Source organism: Clinocottus analis, unplaced genomic scaffold (genome assembly GCF_023055335.1).
Source record: "Clinocottus analis isolate CAN_PGR_092001 unplaced genomic scaffold, fCliAna1.0.p SCAF_1, whole genome shotgun sequence".
In the NCBI taxonomy this organism is placed as follows: domain Eukaryota; kingdom Metazoa; phylum Chordata; class Actinopteri; order Perciformes; family Cottidae; genus Clinocottus; species Clinocottus analis.
The window spans coordinates 1,473,304-1,489,218 of record NW_027175820.1 but is presented as its reverse complement, the minus strand read 5'-3'; the positions used below and the strand labels follow the sequence as shown (position 1 = coordinate 1,489,218).

General features: G+C 43.9%; 1 protein-coding gene across 1 annotated transcript; it reads left to right on the top strand.

The window, feature by feature from the left end:
- The first annotated feature begins 1,577 nt into the window (after nt 1–1,577).
- Nucleotides 1,578–15,697, top strand: plekho2 (pleckstrin homology domain containing, family O member 2). The gene is made up of 7 exons (XM_068592093.1): nt 1,578–1,899; nt 9,614–9,763; nt 9,888–10,010; nt 11,566–11,670; nt 11,764–11,862; nt 12,652–12,963; nt 13,054–15,697. The coding sequence occupies exons 1-7, from the start codon at nt 1,891–1,893 to the stop codon at nt 14,500–14,502; spliced, it is 2,247 nt and encodes a 748-aa protein (XP_068448194.1). The 5' UTR covers nt 1,578–1,890; the 3' UTR covers nt 14,503–15,697.
- The last annotated feature ends 218 nt before the right edge of the window (nt 15,698–15,915 follow it).

Sequence of the window (15,915 nt, the reverse complement as noted above, 5' to 3'; positions counted from 1 at the left end):
TTTGGGTGGCACAGGCATGGAAGAGGCAAGCCTGCAGTCATGCAATGTGTTGGAATGATGTGCCAGTGCCATGGGAACAATGCCAATGGAAAGTAGGAGTCTTTTTCAGCCACGACAAATGTATTCCCAGGATCAACAAAAATATGTTTTGATTAAATGTGCAAAGGGAGGAGACACACACTGGACTTGTGTTTGTGTTCTGTGTGAAACCAAAAGTCCACAATGAGGTAGTTTCTCTGTCAGTCTGTAGGTTTACGAAACTGAATCATCTCAACAACTGATGGGAGTGTAATAACAGGCAGACTCCGCCCCCTCGGCCCTGGACGAGCCCCCAATTTGTCACAATAACATAAAGTTTATTTAACTCACATGAATAAACAGGTGATGGTATGGAGTGTGGGAGTCAGTAGCATCAGTGATGTCAATGTGCATGCGTGTGATGTGGTGCAACCTTTATGTCATCCATGTCATAGAAACACCTGAATCCAATTATATCTTCAAATGGACTTATTAGATAATATACTATATTTCTTGATTAGTCCCTCAAAGGGGAAATTACAGGATTACAGCAGAATTGCTCACAAGTAGAAAAAGATTTTTTTAAAAATCAAGTAAACAGTAGAATGGTAATAAAACAAAATAAAAATGAACAGTGAGATGAATGTTAACTATACAGATGGAATAAAAAAATGTGTATAAAAGTACTTAAATGTACTTAAACGCAGGATTACAGCAGCAGACGGGTAAAGTGCACACAAGAGACACAACACAGGTAATATAAATAAACATAATAAAACAGTAAAGAATCCCTGGTAAATGTTTGTGTGAGAGGCTGTGAGCAATATTCTACGAATATTCATGTGATATGAGCCACAACAATTTATCAAGCCTTTATTCAATAATTGGTGAAATGTTAATGACAAACACAACCTGACAAACCAGTATTTTTATAAATAGTAATCACTTATAAAAGCCACCACTTAATAAACTTATCAAATGTGACTTTTTGTGAAAGTGATTTCATCACTTTTTTATGTTGCTTTATTTATTTATTTCTCCTCAAAAGCTTTTTGGTTTGTTTCTGTGACGACATGGACAGTTTTGAACCCACCGGCTCACGAGCAGCCACGCCCACCAGGAAGTGTCGCGTGCAGTAACGTGAGAGGCCACTATAAAGCTCATCATCCAGTTTGTCCCCAAAATAAAGAGGCGGAAAAAAAGTGCAAAAGCATCCAGTCAAATAAAAGATCATGTATATATAAAAATCTCCCTTTTCTGAAGTTTGGTGAACAATGGGAACGTTTTTATTCTTCTCCAGAGTAACTTGTTGATGAGAGAAGGACCGCTTTCCCTGACTCTCAGAGGATGCTGCGGTGGTTTGCAGCCCGTTTGTTTCTGCTCCACCATCACAAGAAATGCAAACGGCTTCATGCAATGCGCGTCGGCCGACCTGGACTCTCGGCAACTGTCTCTGCTGCTGCTGCATGTAGTTTGAGTTAGGACGATGCACAGACGGCGCTGATCGCGTTGCTCCTCCTCGACAGACTTTTGCGAATCGAGGAGTGTAAAAAAAAAAGAAAAAAAGGGTACTTCAACCGGAAACCAAACTTTTTTTTAAACTTTTTTTTTCTTCCTCTAAAGCAAAAGAGGAAAAAAAGAAGAGAGCGAGAGAGAGAGAGAGAGCGAGCGAGAGAGAGAGCGACCCTTGGTGTGATATACCGCACGGTTCCTCGTTTTCTTGTCTTTTTACGCCCGCTGTTGGAAATGTGTCAGCTGCCCACCAACGGGGGAGAAGTGAACAGTTTCTGGCGAGGATAAGGGCGACCGTCGAGGGATTTTTTTAGGGCTAGTCAACACTCACATAACGGAATTTGGTCCTTTTTTTTTATCATGGAAGATGTGAGTAGTCACTTCAGTCCGCCCGTGTGTGCTGCTTTCGCCTTTTGGATGCACTTCATACCGTCTTTGCAATGTCGGGCTGCAGTTTCTGAGACTTTTTGTAGTGAAAGTGATCGCTTAAGTATGCATTCACTGCGGGACGTTGTGCACTAGGTTACTTCGCAAGGGCGCGACCAAGTTATTAGAGTACAGTTGGGGCCCATAGAGGAGACTATGTGGCTATTTCCGTGTTATATACATGTAATAACATTTAGAAAAAGAAGTTGGTTTGAGATATTCTCAGCAGGTACCACACTATCAGCTGCCTGCCAACATTATTTGGCACGAGAGCACCTGCCCACCTGTCAATCTGTTTCATCAACTCGTCGGTCAGAGCCCATTAGAAACTCAAGGGACGCCGCCTGTACAAAATGTATAATTTTAAAGAAGCGCAACGTGTGGGTGTCAAAATATGGCCTTAAACGCAGAAACACGGACCTCGTTTGATTCATGTGTGTCCGTCGGTACATTCGGCTTTGTTAAAATCTCCATTAGGTGTGTACGCGAGTTGCATCAGAGCAGTTAGTGTTAGGTTTCACTGGCTCCATAACGGTGTACGTTAACAAGGCGGGTCATATCTAAAGGCTTTTATTTCACAAATGGATTATACACGGCAGATTGCACCTTAGCCGAATCTGCTATGATAGTTGTATATGTCAGTCAAAGTGTTTACATAGGCTTAAGAACCTCTCCTGCTTTCATAATAGTTGCGATTTGCCATATTTATGAAGGAGGCTTGGCTTGTTGTCAAGCACTCGTCACAAGACAGATTGTTGCTGTTTTGATTTGTGTCATCCGAGTAGAATAAATAATGCATTTGATCCTGAAACATAGCCTCTGACTTCAGACACAAGCTACTTTAATGCAGCTATTGATGCCCTGCATACCTCGGTGCACTTTGAGGAAGCCAAAAAAGGAAGTCAAGTGTAGAGACATACTCTGTGTGTACCTACAGCGTGCAGGGAACCTGTTACTAACATTGTCCTGCACGCTGTACTCCGCCCTTTGATTGTAACATTGATCAACAACTCTCACACAAAGCTGCCTTCCCTTCACAGTCCACGATCTCATAATTCAATGCAGAGCTATGAACTACGAATGCTAAAACAACACTAAACAGCTAAAATCCACATTTAAACTACATTCCCCCTCATGCTGTGTGTGGGCAACGAGTAATGAACACAGTGAGACAATTACGACTTAATCCAAAATGAAATGTTGAAGGCTACGAGGCAATAGAGCGCATGCGTAGATACTTTCTGCATCAGTTCATTTGATTTAAAGGTGATTTGCAAGAATTGAATCCTCCATCAGGAACAACAGAACTGTGAGGTCGCTGTCATGGTGGTGAGGTGTGGTTGAAGGTTGCATCTTTCATGAAGTTTGACTTTGCATTCATCAGTTCAGTTTGTGTTCTGTGGATGGCATCAGGTCAGAATGAAGTAGATTATTGTGCAGCAGGCGAGCAACACCACCTGCCAGCCGTCAGATCACATAAACACATTTTTTGTATAAATTGTGAACTATAACATTGTTATGTAACACATCAGCAAGCTGAGATGTGGAACCTCCTTTTGATTTACATTCAATAAAAAGTTACATACAGTTACTTTGCACACAAAGGAATGAATCTTGAGATTGTAATCTTATATGTCAATATTTGTGATATTAGAATACCATATTTATCCATGTACTTAAAACCTTGGCCAAACAAATACATGGACATTTTGTGATGTGAGAATATGACGTCCAGTGTGGCCGGGGATTCCCAAAGTGTCAGATGGGCGAGTCGTAGGCCTTTCATACTGACACTAAAAGGCTAAAAGAAGAAGAGGAAAGTGAAGAAATGTGGGTTTCAGCTGAGGACATTAGATCCATGCAATGACTGTGAGAGTGCAAACAGGTAGTTTGTATAGTCAGAGTTCAGGAATGACATGTCTGAAATCGATATCGGCCAGCAGCTTGTTGAAAGAAGCCTGTTTCCGTGTCTGCAGGTCAGACAGACGTGTGGCCTTCTCCAGTCTGAAGTCACCACGCCGTCATAAACGAGTCCTTTAAAACCTCTTGTGAATGAAAAACCAATGTAGTTTATATTTTTCCACATTGTTGTTCGGATCTTGTGCTTTAATATCTGAAGCTGGACTAAAAGTTCTTGGAGTTTATGACTGGAAAGATTGTCAATGCGAACAACACCCACAACTTGGCCGGCTTCCCAACTGACAGCTGTTGAGCTCTTTCTCTTTTTCTTTAGATTTTGCAGTTGTCATTTCCCGTTTTCCTCCTCTCTCCTACACGTTCTTCTTTATCTTCTTTATCTTTCACCCCCTCAAAAAACCGCTGAGGCCCTTCCGTGATGATCATCGGCCCCATGAGTCATCCATTTATCCCCATCCCTCTGACCCAGAGTGCATGGTGTGACGCGTCTGCCCGACCCGTTCAGCAAAGAGGAAACAGACTGCCACATTATGTGTCAGGCAGAAAACAATTAACCCTCTCTCATCACCGTCCTGCTATCCAGGCGTCTGCTGCACAATGGATGTGTGTGTGTGTGCGTGTGTGTGTGTACGTGCATTGTTTCACTGCTGACAATTTCTGGGAAAGCGCCTTTCATGAAAAGAGAAAGTCCTCAATAGTGAATGCATATGTGTGTTGTCAAATTGATAAAAAAAAGTCCTCAAAAGACAGAAAGATGAGGGGAATGTTTTTATGGAAGACATTTCTCTCCCTCCTCACACAAGGAGTGACGGCTCTATAGCGGCAGCAACCCGTCAATCACCTTTTAGCCCCGCCCTAAAGCATACTTTTTATGCTTTGTGGTCTATCTCAGTGATTTTTTTAACCACTGTGCCGCGGCACACCAGTGTGACGTGAGAGCTAGTCAGGTGTGCCATGGGACAATGTCCAATTTCACTTAATCGGTCCCAAAAATATATTATTTAAGTTGCCGCAAATAATTTTCCATTGTTGAGCGTCTGAGCCAGCATATAGTGGCCTGCCTATAGTCATGAAATACTCTTCCATGCCAGTAGATAGCTCAATAATGACCTAGCATATATGCTGTATTATGTACATACATGCAACAATGTGACATTTTGTAACTTTTTTGGTTGTTGGTGTTCCGCAGGATTTTTTTTTTATTGTCGAAAATGTCCTGCAGCTCAAAAATGGTTGAAAAACACTAGTCTATCTGACTCTAAAAGGACCATAATTTATTAAATGAACATTATGATGTCTTGAAGAAGATTTGAAACTAGAGATTGAGACATAATCTCATGTCTCGGCAGAACTGGATGTTGCCGCCTGGTCTCTGTCCATCAACATGGATACAAAGACGCAAAAGGGGAAGACAGATTTCTGTGTACTGAAAGTAAAAGTCCTGCTCTTCTCTCCACATCGACAATGTCAGGTGACAGTTTTAGCTTTTTCACAGTTGGGATGGGCATGAAATTCAGATTGAAACATGGCCAAGGTGTTATTAGAAAGCTGTGAACGCAGTTACAACTCCCTCTGAGCGTTTTTCCGTGAGAAGCATCGACTATCAGATCGCTCAAAGAGAGCAGATGTTAAAGATTGTGCTGTTGAGAAACATCTTCAGGGCTGCAACTGACAAGTCTTTTCACTATCGAGCAATCCCTCGGTTTGTTTCTTAATTAATAGATTATTGAATCTTCTTTAAAATGTGAAGAAGTTGTGGAGAAACGCCCGTCACTCCTTCGTATGGAGCCCAAAGTGAAGGTGTCACAATTGCCTGGTTTTAAGATTCGGTTGAGCTGTGATTGAAAACATGACACCATCTTGGAGCTTCTGTGTTTATGACGTCAGTCAGAGGAAGTGGCCGTTTTTGGAAAATGGTTATGAATACAGTTACATTTGGCAGTATAGGCGCCGTTTGTTTGAGGGAACTGTCCAAGAATCCTGTTGGGAGAACTTAACAAACGCATGAAACCTGAGTTGAATGAACAACAGGATGAAACAGTTCCTTCAAAGTTTGACTACAACAATATGATTGTTTCCTTTAACTGAGCGTAAACTGCAGCTGTGCTCCATTTATCAGAGTGAAAAAAGGATGAGAGATTAACCAATAGTCAAAATAATCTTTAAATGTGTCCCTTCTGGATTTTTGAACGTCGTCAGTGTCACATTGTTGACATTGGTCCTTTCAGAATGAAGGTTCTTGTGAAGCCGTTAGTGTTGTCAGACCGCATTGTGATAAGGAGAACGTGGGTGCTACGTGTGCATGAATGTTCACACTTGGCCTTGACTGCATTATAAAAATAGATATCCTCCCTGCCTCTGTCATCAATCTGTGAAAACATTCTTGCAGATGATGTTACTGATTGGGCCTATAATGTGAAACACATTACACCAGATGAGCCCAAGGGTTGTCGTCAGGTTAGTAGAAGCGAGTAAATTCAGGACCATTTTGGGTTTTGTTAAAACAAATACCAGCAGAAAGTTCACCCAGTCGCCAAAGGAAGCATAAGTGGTGCATTTTTAATTGTTATTTATGAGGATTTCCATACTGACAGTGTGTGACAGTAAAGTAAAGAAGAGACCGTCTATTTCAGTCGGTGCGTTTATCGTAGTTTCAGCAAACACATCAGAGCTTTTTGGGACCGCCCGTGGTTTGTGGTGTGATATGCAGAACAAGAAGAGGCCGTATTATCGCAGCTTTACGCGTCCAAGTCAGCAGGAGAGGTCTGATAGGAAGCATGTTGGAATGCACACTTTGTGCACGCCGATTGGCTCCAATCCCAAGGAAACACTGAGCAAACCAGTACGTTCCCACTGAAGGGCGTGGACAGATAGATCAACCCAGCAAGTTGCACGTGGAAACACTCCCGTCATTTATTGCAATGCATTTGGCTGGAACAACACTGGCAGCAGGAAGTGTATCTTCACAGTGAATCTGACCAGAGTCACAAATTCTGAATCACAACTTTATTATTTTTACAGCCTGTCTCTCTTTGTGCGGCTGTTTGTCGCGGCAGAAGTGGTGACCTCACCGATTAGCCGGTTGTGTTTCATTCAAGCATAATAAGGGATTAATCACACCGGCACAACAATGTAATCATCTTCCCCACGAGCCCGACTTGTCGGGGGTTAGCGGGGGTAAAGCGTGAGCTGCAGTGCGGCTTCGTGGTGACTTCACGCTGGGCAGGTCAGCCTGAAAATCAACGAGAGCCAGATGCTCCCTGACCTAATACTTGATCTGAAACACATGTCTGCTGAGGTGTGTCTCTTCCACGAAACCCCCCCACGCTCTCGCTTCCTCTTTAGAGACCCGGCTTGTACCTTAGCTTCAGCGTCTTGTAACTTCTAACATAACATAACTTCTATTATTTTTGAAATGCACAATGCGAGATGACAGTCGGCTTGTCGGTGTTGACCACAGCGCAGCAGACACAGCCACTAATAGATCGCACAGACGTGTGTGTGGGCAGTTTCTTTTTTTTTAATTTTTAGGTCAAAGTCTTGGTTAGGTGCTGTGTTTCAGAGCAGACTTCCTGTGTTCGTCCAAAACTGGAGACCCTGAACCGACAGTGCCGGAGCTTTAATAGTCAGCTGAGGCCCGAGTAATGGAAACCCTCCCCGCTGCTGCTCCGATGATCTGATGTGAAGGGTTTCATCAGCGCCATGCTGAATTGTTCCATCATTTTTGTGTCACCATGTTCACCCGCATCAGAGGCATGCCAAGGCCACCCCCGAGCCTCTTTCTGGACTGCACGGCGAGGCCGCTTTGCCGTCTTTAAGCGACAAAGTGTTTCCTCATCGCACCCTTCGCTCTATTTTTGAATTATTTCTTTTTTTTTTCTTGTCTCTCAGTCTGTGCTTCGTGCCCGGCGTTCATTTTCTTTCCAGCAGCTTCACGGCCGTCCACCACGCTGAGACACACACTCGCTGTTACAGTGAAAGTGGAAAAACAGTTTGATGACCTTCCACCTAATAATTTCCCTTCCCCCCACCACCACTAAAAAAAGAATAGATATCCTGCTCAAGTTCCTCCAACAGAAACAAAGGACGTGAATTTTCGCAGACACCTGCATAAAAATAAAAAAAAGGGTTGACACGGCGCATCCTCCTCGAGTCTATACGCAGACACGAGTCCATATTTCATGGAGGTTGGCAGCTTGCTTGCATTCACCTGCAGCTCCAAGAGATTACAATGGTGGCTAAATTGAACTGGGAATAGTATCAACATTCTGTTCAGTCCAAAAAATTGTGAATAAACTTGTATTTTTTGCACATTACTTCATACCTAAAACACACAGCCATTGTTTTGTAGGTTTGCAGCATGCGCTGGTTGAATACATCAGCACTTTGTGCCACTTTCATTGTGAATGTGAAGTGTTTCAGGTCCCTTATCACCCGCTCACAGTTTCATTCTCAGTCGCGCTAGTGAGTGTTGTATCTGCTGCTCTTGGTTTCTTGAACCAGCCGAGCCTGACTGCTTTGGAAACAGACGTGACACCGCCATCGCTTGCTGCACACCCGAAGCGATGCGATGAAGCACGCGGGGAAGTTGAAGCACAAAGCGAACACCGTCCGAAGAGGCGCCGCGTGCTTTTTGTGAGAAGAGGGCAGAAATGAAAAAAGTCCGATAAGAAGTGAGAGCTGCTGCTCTTCAGAGGCCTCAACGCAAGTTCTGTAACGCCAAAGTAGTTTTGCAGTGACACCACATTGTAAGCAGAACTGGTGGGAACACAACTTGGATCTGAAGTTAAAGTGATCACATCGCCACATTAGAAAACCACCACTAGACCTGGGAGCATATTATTTGATATTCATCATATACATTTAAATATTTCGCTGATTCTTTTACGGATATCATATCACATGAGTGTCCAAACAGGAAGAAGTCATAATCTGGTGAGTAATTCAGAGTACACACTCTCTGCTGGGAACATGAAGTGAAAACACACCATGGTTTTCCGTGGAAGACCCACAGCGGGATGAACAAAATCAACAACTTTAGGAGGCGATTGGAGGTCATATTGTGCTCAGGTGATGCATGATCCTAAATACATTTTGAGGGGTCAATGTGGGGCCCAAAAGAAAACGTTTGCCAAACAGGTTTGGTCACATTGGTCCAAATCTGTGAGATAACCACGCTTCATATTCCCTTCAGGAAAATAGATGTGAATGAAAAAAGCTGGGACACAAATGTGACATTAGCGAAAAAAATGACCCGTAATAAATGTTAAATTCTGAAATAAAATGTAATGAGATAAGATAGTCCTTTATTAGTTACTCTGTGGGGAAATTACAGTATTACAGCAGCCCTTATTCACAGATCAAGTAGTATAAGTAAACAGTATAACAGTAATAAAAACACAATTTAAAAATTACACAGCAAAACACAAAAGTAGAAATGAATAGTAAAAAATGTGTAAGAAGTGTAAAAGTAGAAGTATTGCACCAAAAGTATAGAGTATAATAAAACAAAATGTTGATTTACTTAATCAAACTAACTCATTTACATATTCATATTACATTTATTTATATATGTATTGGCTTATCTATTTATTTGGGGATTTATGTGGTATTAACATCTTCATTAAATACAATTGCATGTTCTCCACAGTTCCTCTGTGTTTACCGTCAGTAGGAAGGACCAAGCGTGAATGTCAGAGCGTCTGCTCGCTGTGTGATTTCCTTCCTCTTATCATTGCAGGGTGCAAAAGAGGAGCCGGCCCGGAGTAAAGAGCCAAAGTTCCTGGGTAAAGCTGGCTGGGTGAAGAAGGCCCCCGGCCGGCTGCTGGCAAGCTACAAGGACCGCTTCGTCCACGTGGAGAAGACGGAGATCGCGGTGTATGAAAACGAGGTACGCACCAACATTTCCGAACTGAATCACGTGACGTCATGCTCGACCGCGCTGTCGTTCAATCGCAGCTCCCAGTCACGTGACCGCGGCCCTCTTCATCCCGTCTGAACGTGTTGCGTTGCAGAACCTGCAGAACTGCGTCGAGAGGCTGGACCTGGAGAACTACGACAAGTGTCACGAGCTAAAGAGCCCCTTCAAGAAGAAGCACAGGCTGATACTGATTCGATCGGCCAAGCCCGGGAACAAGGTGAGCTGAGCGGACAGAATTTGGTTTAAATGACAATAACAACAAAAAAGAGATCCAGCTATCTGGTTTTAAGGAATACTTAAAGAGACTTTGGGTCAAAACTCTGATGTTCTTGCATGCCTTCACAGTGAATCATACACATAGATATCCTTAATGATGTGAAGTAAATGTGGGCCGGGTTTATTATTAAGAATTTCAACAGCTAAAAAGGGGAAATAGTCGATATCAATATGTTGTAATCCGTCATGAATCATCTGATATTTATACCCACTGCAGGCTGAGTGAGTGGTTGTTTCGGCCTTTGGCTCATAACAAAGCTGTGCAAAGTGTTTTCTCAATTTCTTTTTGTAATCATCTAAATACCACTAAGCGATGTGTTTTTGTTACTCCAACACAACAAGCTGCCTGGCTTTTTTCCACCAGGGGTGTCGTGTTTTCCGTTGTTTTTTTTTCAGCAATGTGAACGAGACTCTTTCCATAATATTGTCACATATTCTGACAACCAGTCGGGCAAAAACAAGCGTGTGCAGTGGACGCACATTCATGATGCCAGCCGCTGTGCCTCATAGTCAGTTTGACACAAAAACATGGCAAATGCTTTATTTAACTATCCATGAAATCACAACACGAGTTGAGTTCAGCCCAGAAACTTTTCTTGTATCTCTCTCTTCATTATTTCCTGTAGTCTGAACTTAACATTACACAAAAAACAATCTTATAGTAATACATTTTACAGTCGAAGCACAAAGAGAAGCGAGTGAAGACTTTTCAAACTCAACATCTTGAACAGATGCCATCACTGCGAGGTGCTGTGTTGTGGGAAGCTCATTTGTGTGTGTGTGTGTGTGTGTGTTTGACATTTACTTCACGAACACACAGTATGGCTCTCTTGTGCGTGTGTGTCACTTTTTCCCCTCGGTCCGTACGCAGTGACCGAGCTGAGGAGCGAACACACACATCCTGATGGACTCACTCTTACTCTCTTTGACACACAATGTCTGTGTGTTGCTCGACAACCTGTCATGGTTTTATTTTGCTTATCGTACTGCTTTAAGTCTTACGTGACGATAATATGATATTAATAACTCTGATATGGACAAGAAATAAAAGACAACTCGTGCAATGGAGATACTATTTCTTTCCTTTCCACTCGTATTACAACTGAAACCAAACCAACGTGCAACTTTCTGAATATAGGGAAGTTTAAAAAACGGGAAACGTTGTTACAAAAGGTTGTTTTGCGAGTTGAAATACCATCATTCCACATTTTACAACAACACCCTGTTGTTAAACTGAGAGTTCCTGAATTGGTCGGCCAGTTTGTAGTCTGTTGGGGTCGTTCAGCGTGAATGGAGTGAGAGGGATGTGAACAGCTACTTGGCTGCCACTTGCTTTCTCCGGGGTAACCCTCCTCGACCGGCTGAACGCTGCCAAACACATGTTCCTTAAAGCGGCGCAGCAGCGGCGTGTCTCACAACCAGCGTTAGTTTTACCTTTTACCTCTTCTGAGCGACGATGACCTGAAATGACGACGCCTCCGCTTTGTGGCTGACAGGTCCATGACGTGAAGTTCCAAGCTCAGACGGCGGAGGAGAAGGAGGCCTGGATCAAAGCGCTGGTCGACGGCATCAATCGAGCGAAGAACAAAGTCTTCGATCAGGTGAGCGTCTCTAGACGTCAGTCGGTGACGCGTCAGCTCGGATGGATTCAGAGGAGAAGCAGCAGCGCGATGTAACGCGTCGTGTTTTCACAGGTGACGGTTGATGAAAGCGTTAACTTGGAGCATGTCACTCGAACGAGGCCCAAAGGGAACCGGAACCGGCGGCCACCGACCAGGATACACATGAAAGAGGTTTGTGTGTGTGTGTGTGTGTGTGTGTGTGTGTGTGTGTGTGTGTGTGTGTAACAGGGCACTGTGTGGTTAGCTCTGGCTCTACAGTGAATAAGTCTAGGTTTGAGTTTCAACTCTGCGTTGAGCTTCCTGTTCTTCACGTAGTTGGGTTTCTTGTTGGTTCACACTCTCAGTGTGTTTGTGTGTTTGTGTGTTTGTGTGTAGGTAGATCTGGAACTAAATTGTTCCCGCTGATATTTATATCTCATGTGAAGTATAATTTTTTTGGTTCCAAATTTTTAAAGCTCAAGACTCCTTTAATCCTAATATCCATTTCAGTGATTGTTGCATATTAAGTGGATTTCAAATACAATATTTATTATTACTAAATATACATTAAGTATACGTTCTGACATTTTAGGTAAAAGACCTTCTGTCCTTTCATTTTAATTTGCTTTTGATCCTGTCTGCTGTTGATTCAAACTCCACTCTTGTTTACCAGTCGTCTTACATACACATTATTTCCATTGCTTTTTAACAGAAAACATTGTTGTTAATCAGTACTTAAATCAGCGGTTATAATCACCTCCATCACCTCTGTGATCCCTGAGTTTCAATGACATGCTGCGTAACACAAAAACAAACAAAAAACAAAGACATGACAACCTCTGGCCATTTTTTCACCTTTGCTTTCATTAGCAAAAAGCATGTTTTTCATCCAGCTTTTATTTGAACATGTATGTTTTAATGGCTTAATGGATTAATTAATGTCTCTGATATCTGAGTGGTATCTTTTCTTTATCCTTCTAGGTAGCGGATGTGTCTTCTGATGGTATCCTGCGTTTGGATCTCGATCTTGAGAATGCCATCATGCCTAATGGGACATATCATGCCAGCGTTGATGGCACTGAAACCCCGAAAGAGGCAATCAAAGCCCCAACTCCTGCATGCAATGCCGGTGAATCTGCAGAGAAACCGGCTGCTGGGGAGGAGGCTCAGCCTGAGCCAGAGGTCAGTCCCCAGAGAAAGGTCCTCAAACCTCCCATGCCCCCGACCAAAGAGGCAAAATCATGTTCAACACCTGAGGATGCACCTGACAAGGAAGACGGCTCAGAGAAAAAGGTCTGTATAGTGCTATATAACCCATATCAAACAATGTAGAGATATCTGTCTTTTAGTTTGGTTTCTAAAATAATATTTCATGTTTTTAAGGTCTTTAAGCCGCCAATGCCGCCGTCTAAAGAAGCCAAGCCGTGTGCTTCACATGTCGAGGACGCCACAGAAGAGGTCAAAGCTGAGAAGGTGTCCGAAAAGAGTCCCGATGCCAGGAAAAAGACGGGTCCACCGCCGACCCCTCCCAACAAGCCCGGCTCCAGAGACTCCTGGAGCAACGTCGCAGAGGCCTCACAGTCCAGGCCAAACTCCCACCCGCCGACCCCTCCATCCAAAGAGAAGAAACCCTCCAATCCTGCCGTGGAGCCGGACCAAGAGGTCCGAGGCACAGCCGACGAGAATATGGAGAAGGAAGAAGACGATGAGGAGAAGGAGGAGGAGGCAGAAAAAGCTGCGGAAACAGATGAAGCAGACCAGCCGATATCTAAAGAAGCTCCACCTGGTGTCGAAGATGACGAACCTGAGAGTCCCGACGCAGAAAGACGGGTTTCTGGAGAGGAATCAGAGGAGACTACGAGTAGTGACGAAAGCAACGCATCCGACAATGAGCCACAAATACCCTCAGAGACCCTCGGGAAGAGTCCTCTCCTGCTCCACAAGAACAAGCCTGAGAAACCCGTTCAGCCCGACGCACAACACGCAGGCGATAACGCACCTGTAACGCTGATAAATGAGGGACAGGATCCTACTGCGTTACCTCCAACAGGCTCAGATACTTCAGCCGGTTCCCCACGAGCAGAAGAGGAACTCGCCAAGGCCGAAGTCCCCTCGATACTCGTCTCTTTGAACGACTCGGTGAGCGACGGCCTCGGCCTGAGTCCGCTGCTCTGTCACCTGCCCGGGGAGAAGAAAAAGAAGACGGAGGAGAAATCTGTGGACAGCGGTCAGCACTCGGACGACGACAGCGAGGGCTCGGGGAGCGAAGACACGCTGGCGGCGTCCACGGCCGCGTTGAGAGGAAGCCGCGCCAGCCTGGATGTGTTTGACGCCATCACGAACAACCTTCAGATCCCCATCGGTTCAAGGCCGACAAAGACCCCGCCCAAGCCTCAGGTCCGACCGAAGGCCTTCCCCTGTCGGCGCTCGGGCCCTACTCCGCCTCTCAAGCCCTCAGCCAAGGCCCGGTCCGCCTCCATTGGAGATCTGCTGTCTGAGCCTTCAGTCTGCGTGGACGCGGGACGGCACACCACAGCTGTCGCTGTCGCCGACGTTGGCGCTGACGCTGGCGCCGACGCTGGCGCCGACGCTGGCGACGAGGCGCCAGGTGCCAACGTCGTGAAACTCGAGACCGAAGTGGCGCTGGAGATGGAGAAGACGAGGGAGCTCCTGAGCAGAGTGTCCGAGTCGCAGGGCCGAGGTGACAAGGAGGGCAAGACGGAGGACCTGCTGGCCAAGGCCATGGAGAAGCTGAAGAAGGCCGACCACGTCCTGAAAGAAGTCAATAAACTGAAAATCGCAAACAACTCGAGCAACAGGATGAGCTGGTGAATGTCAGTCACAGTTCGCTTAACCCGTCTCCTGCACAGTGATGGTCCAGTCTTAGCTTAGCAACCTTCAAGCCTTCTCAAGCTTTTGGGTTTCTCCACATCCTCCTCTATGATTTGCATCAAAAAGTGAGATTTGTTTCGATTGAGGAAAAGCCGAGTGGATTTTCATATAAAAACGTAAGGAAATTGATTTTCTCGTAAATGTTTTAGGCGTTTTTCAGTTCATCTCGACCTTAAACAACAGCGCTCAACATCGAGGACAAACACTCCTCGGGGCGGCAGAGATGCGGAGATCTCACCAGCTGAAGTCAACGGGTTTTGTGTAATTTCTCTCGATACCAGAGGAGGGAGACAAAGGTTCATCATGTGGAGACCAGGACTCGTCCTTACAGCACAATACGGACTGAAACTTGGGAAGCGCGACTCATTTTTGATGGTTATGCTGCACGTGCAAATGTTGGCTCATAATTAACTAAGTGCAATTATTTCTAGTTTAACTTTCTCTGCTTGACGCTCTGCTGTGTACATATCTTTTTTTTTTTAAATGTGAAAGATCTGACATTTTCGAGGACAAGTACTTGAAAGTTAATTAGAGAATTAATAATATAATGACAAAGCAGCACTGTCAATACATTGTGAACACGCGAGAACAAAAAAGTACTAAAAAGTGTTAATACCAAATTACACAATTGTTTTAATAGTTTACTCTTCCTTGTGGATTAAATAGGCTTTTTCGCCTATTTTCCGATGCCGTGTTTATGCTGGCAGTTCATGAAGGATTCATATTGTACTTGTACATACATGCTGTTTATTGTTGACGAGGAAAGATGTACCAACCTAGCTCAGGAGTTCTCTGAAAATAATCATGTGATTAAAGCAAAATGGAGTACTGGTAATCCCAACTAATTCCAGTTTTGTTATTAATAATGTTTTCATACTGATATTGTACATAACACCGAACAAAGAGCTTGTAGCAGCCCTCTTGGCTCCCACTAACCTTGTTACACATTCATTTGAGTCATGAATGAGAATTCCCTCTATTTGTGTCCAATTATTCCTTATTAAAAAGATGTGATGGTAGTGTTTAAGACTGAAATATGTCATGCCTTTTTGAGTATGCAAGAATACGTTCTAACCTTAGATATTGTACTCTTTTGATACAATTGGCTATTGCCTAAATAAACAAAGGGAAACTATGTGTTCATGTTTTGTGTCTTCAATGCAGTCGTAGCGCTAAGAAATTGTGACATCTATTCTGATTTACTCTGTGGCCTTTTCATATAATGCTTTTCCTTCAGGAAGCCTCGCTGAAACCTGCCAGCGTAGAAACAACACTTTAGCAGTAAAATTGGCACAAAAAAAGTCATATTCAAATTTAAAATGAAATGAAAAGTACTTTATTAAACCCCAAGGA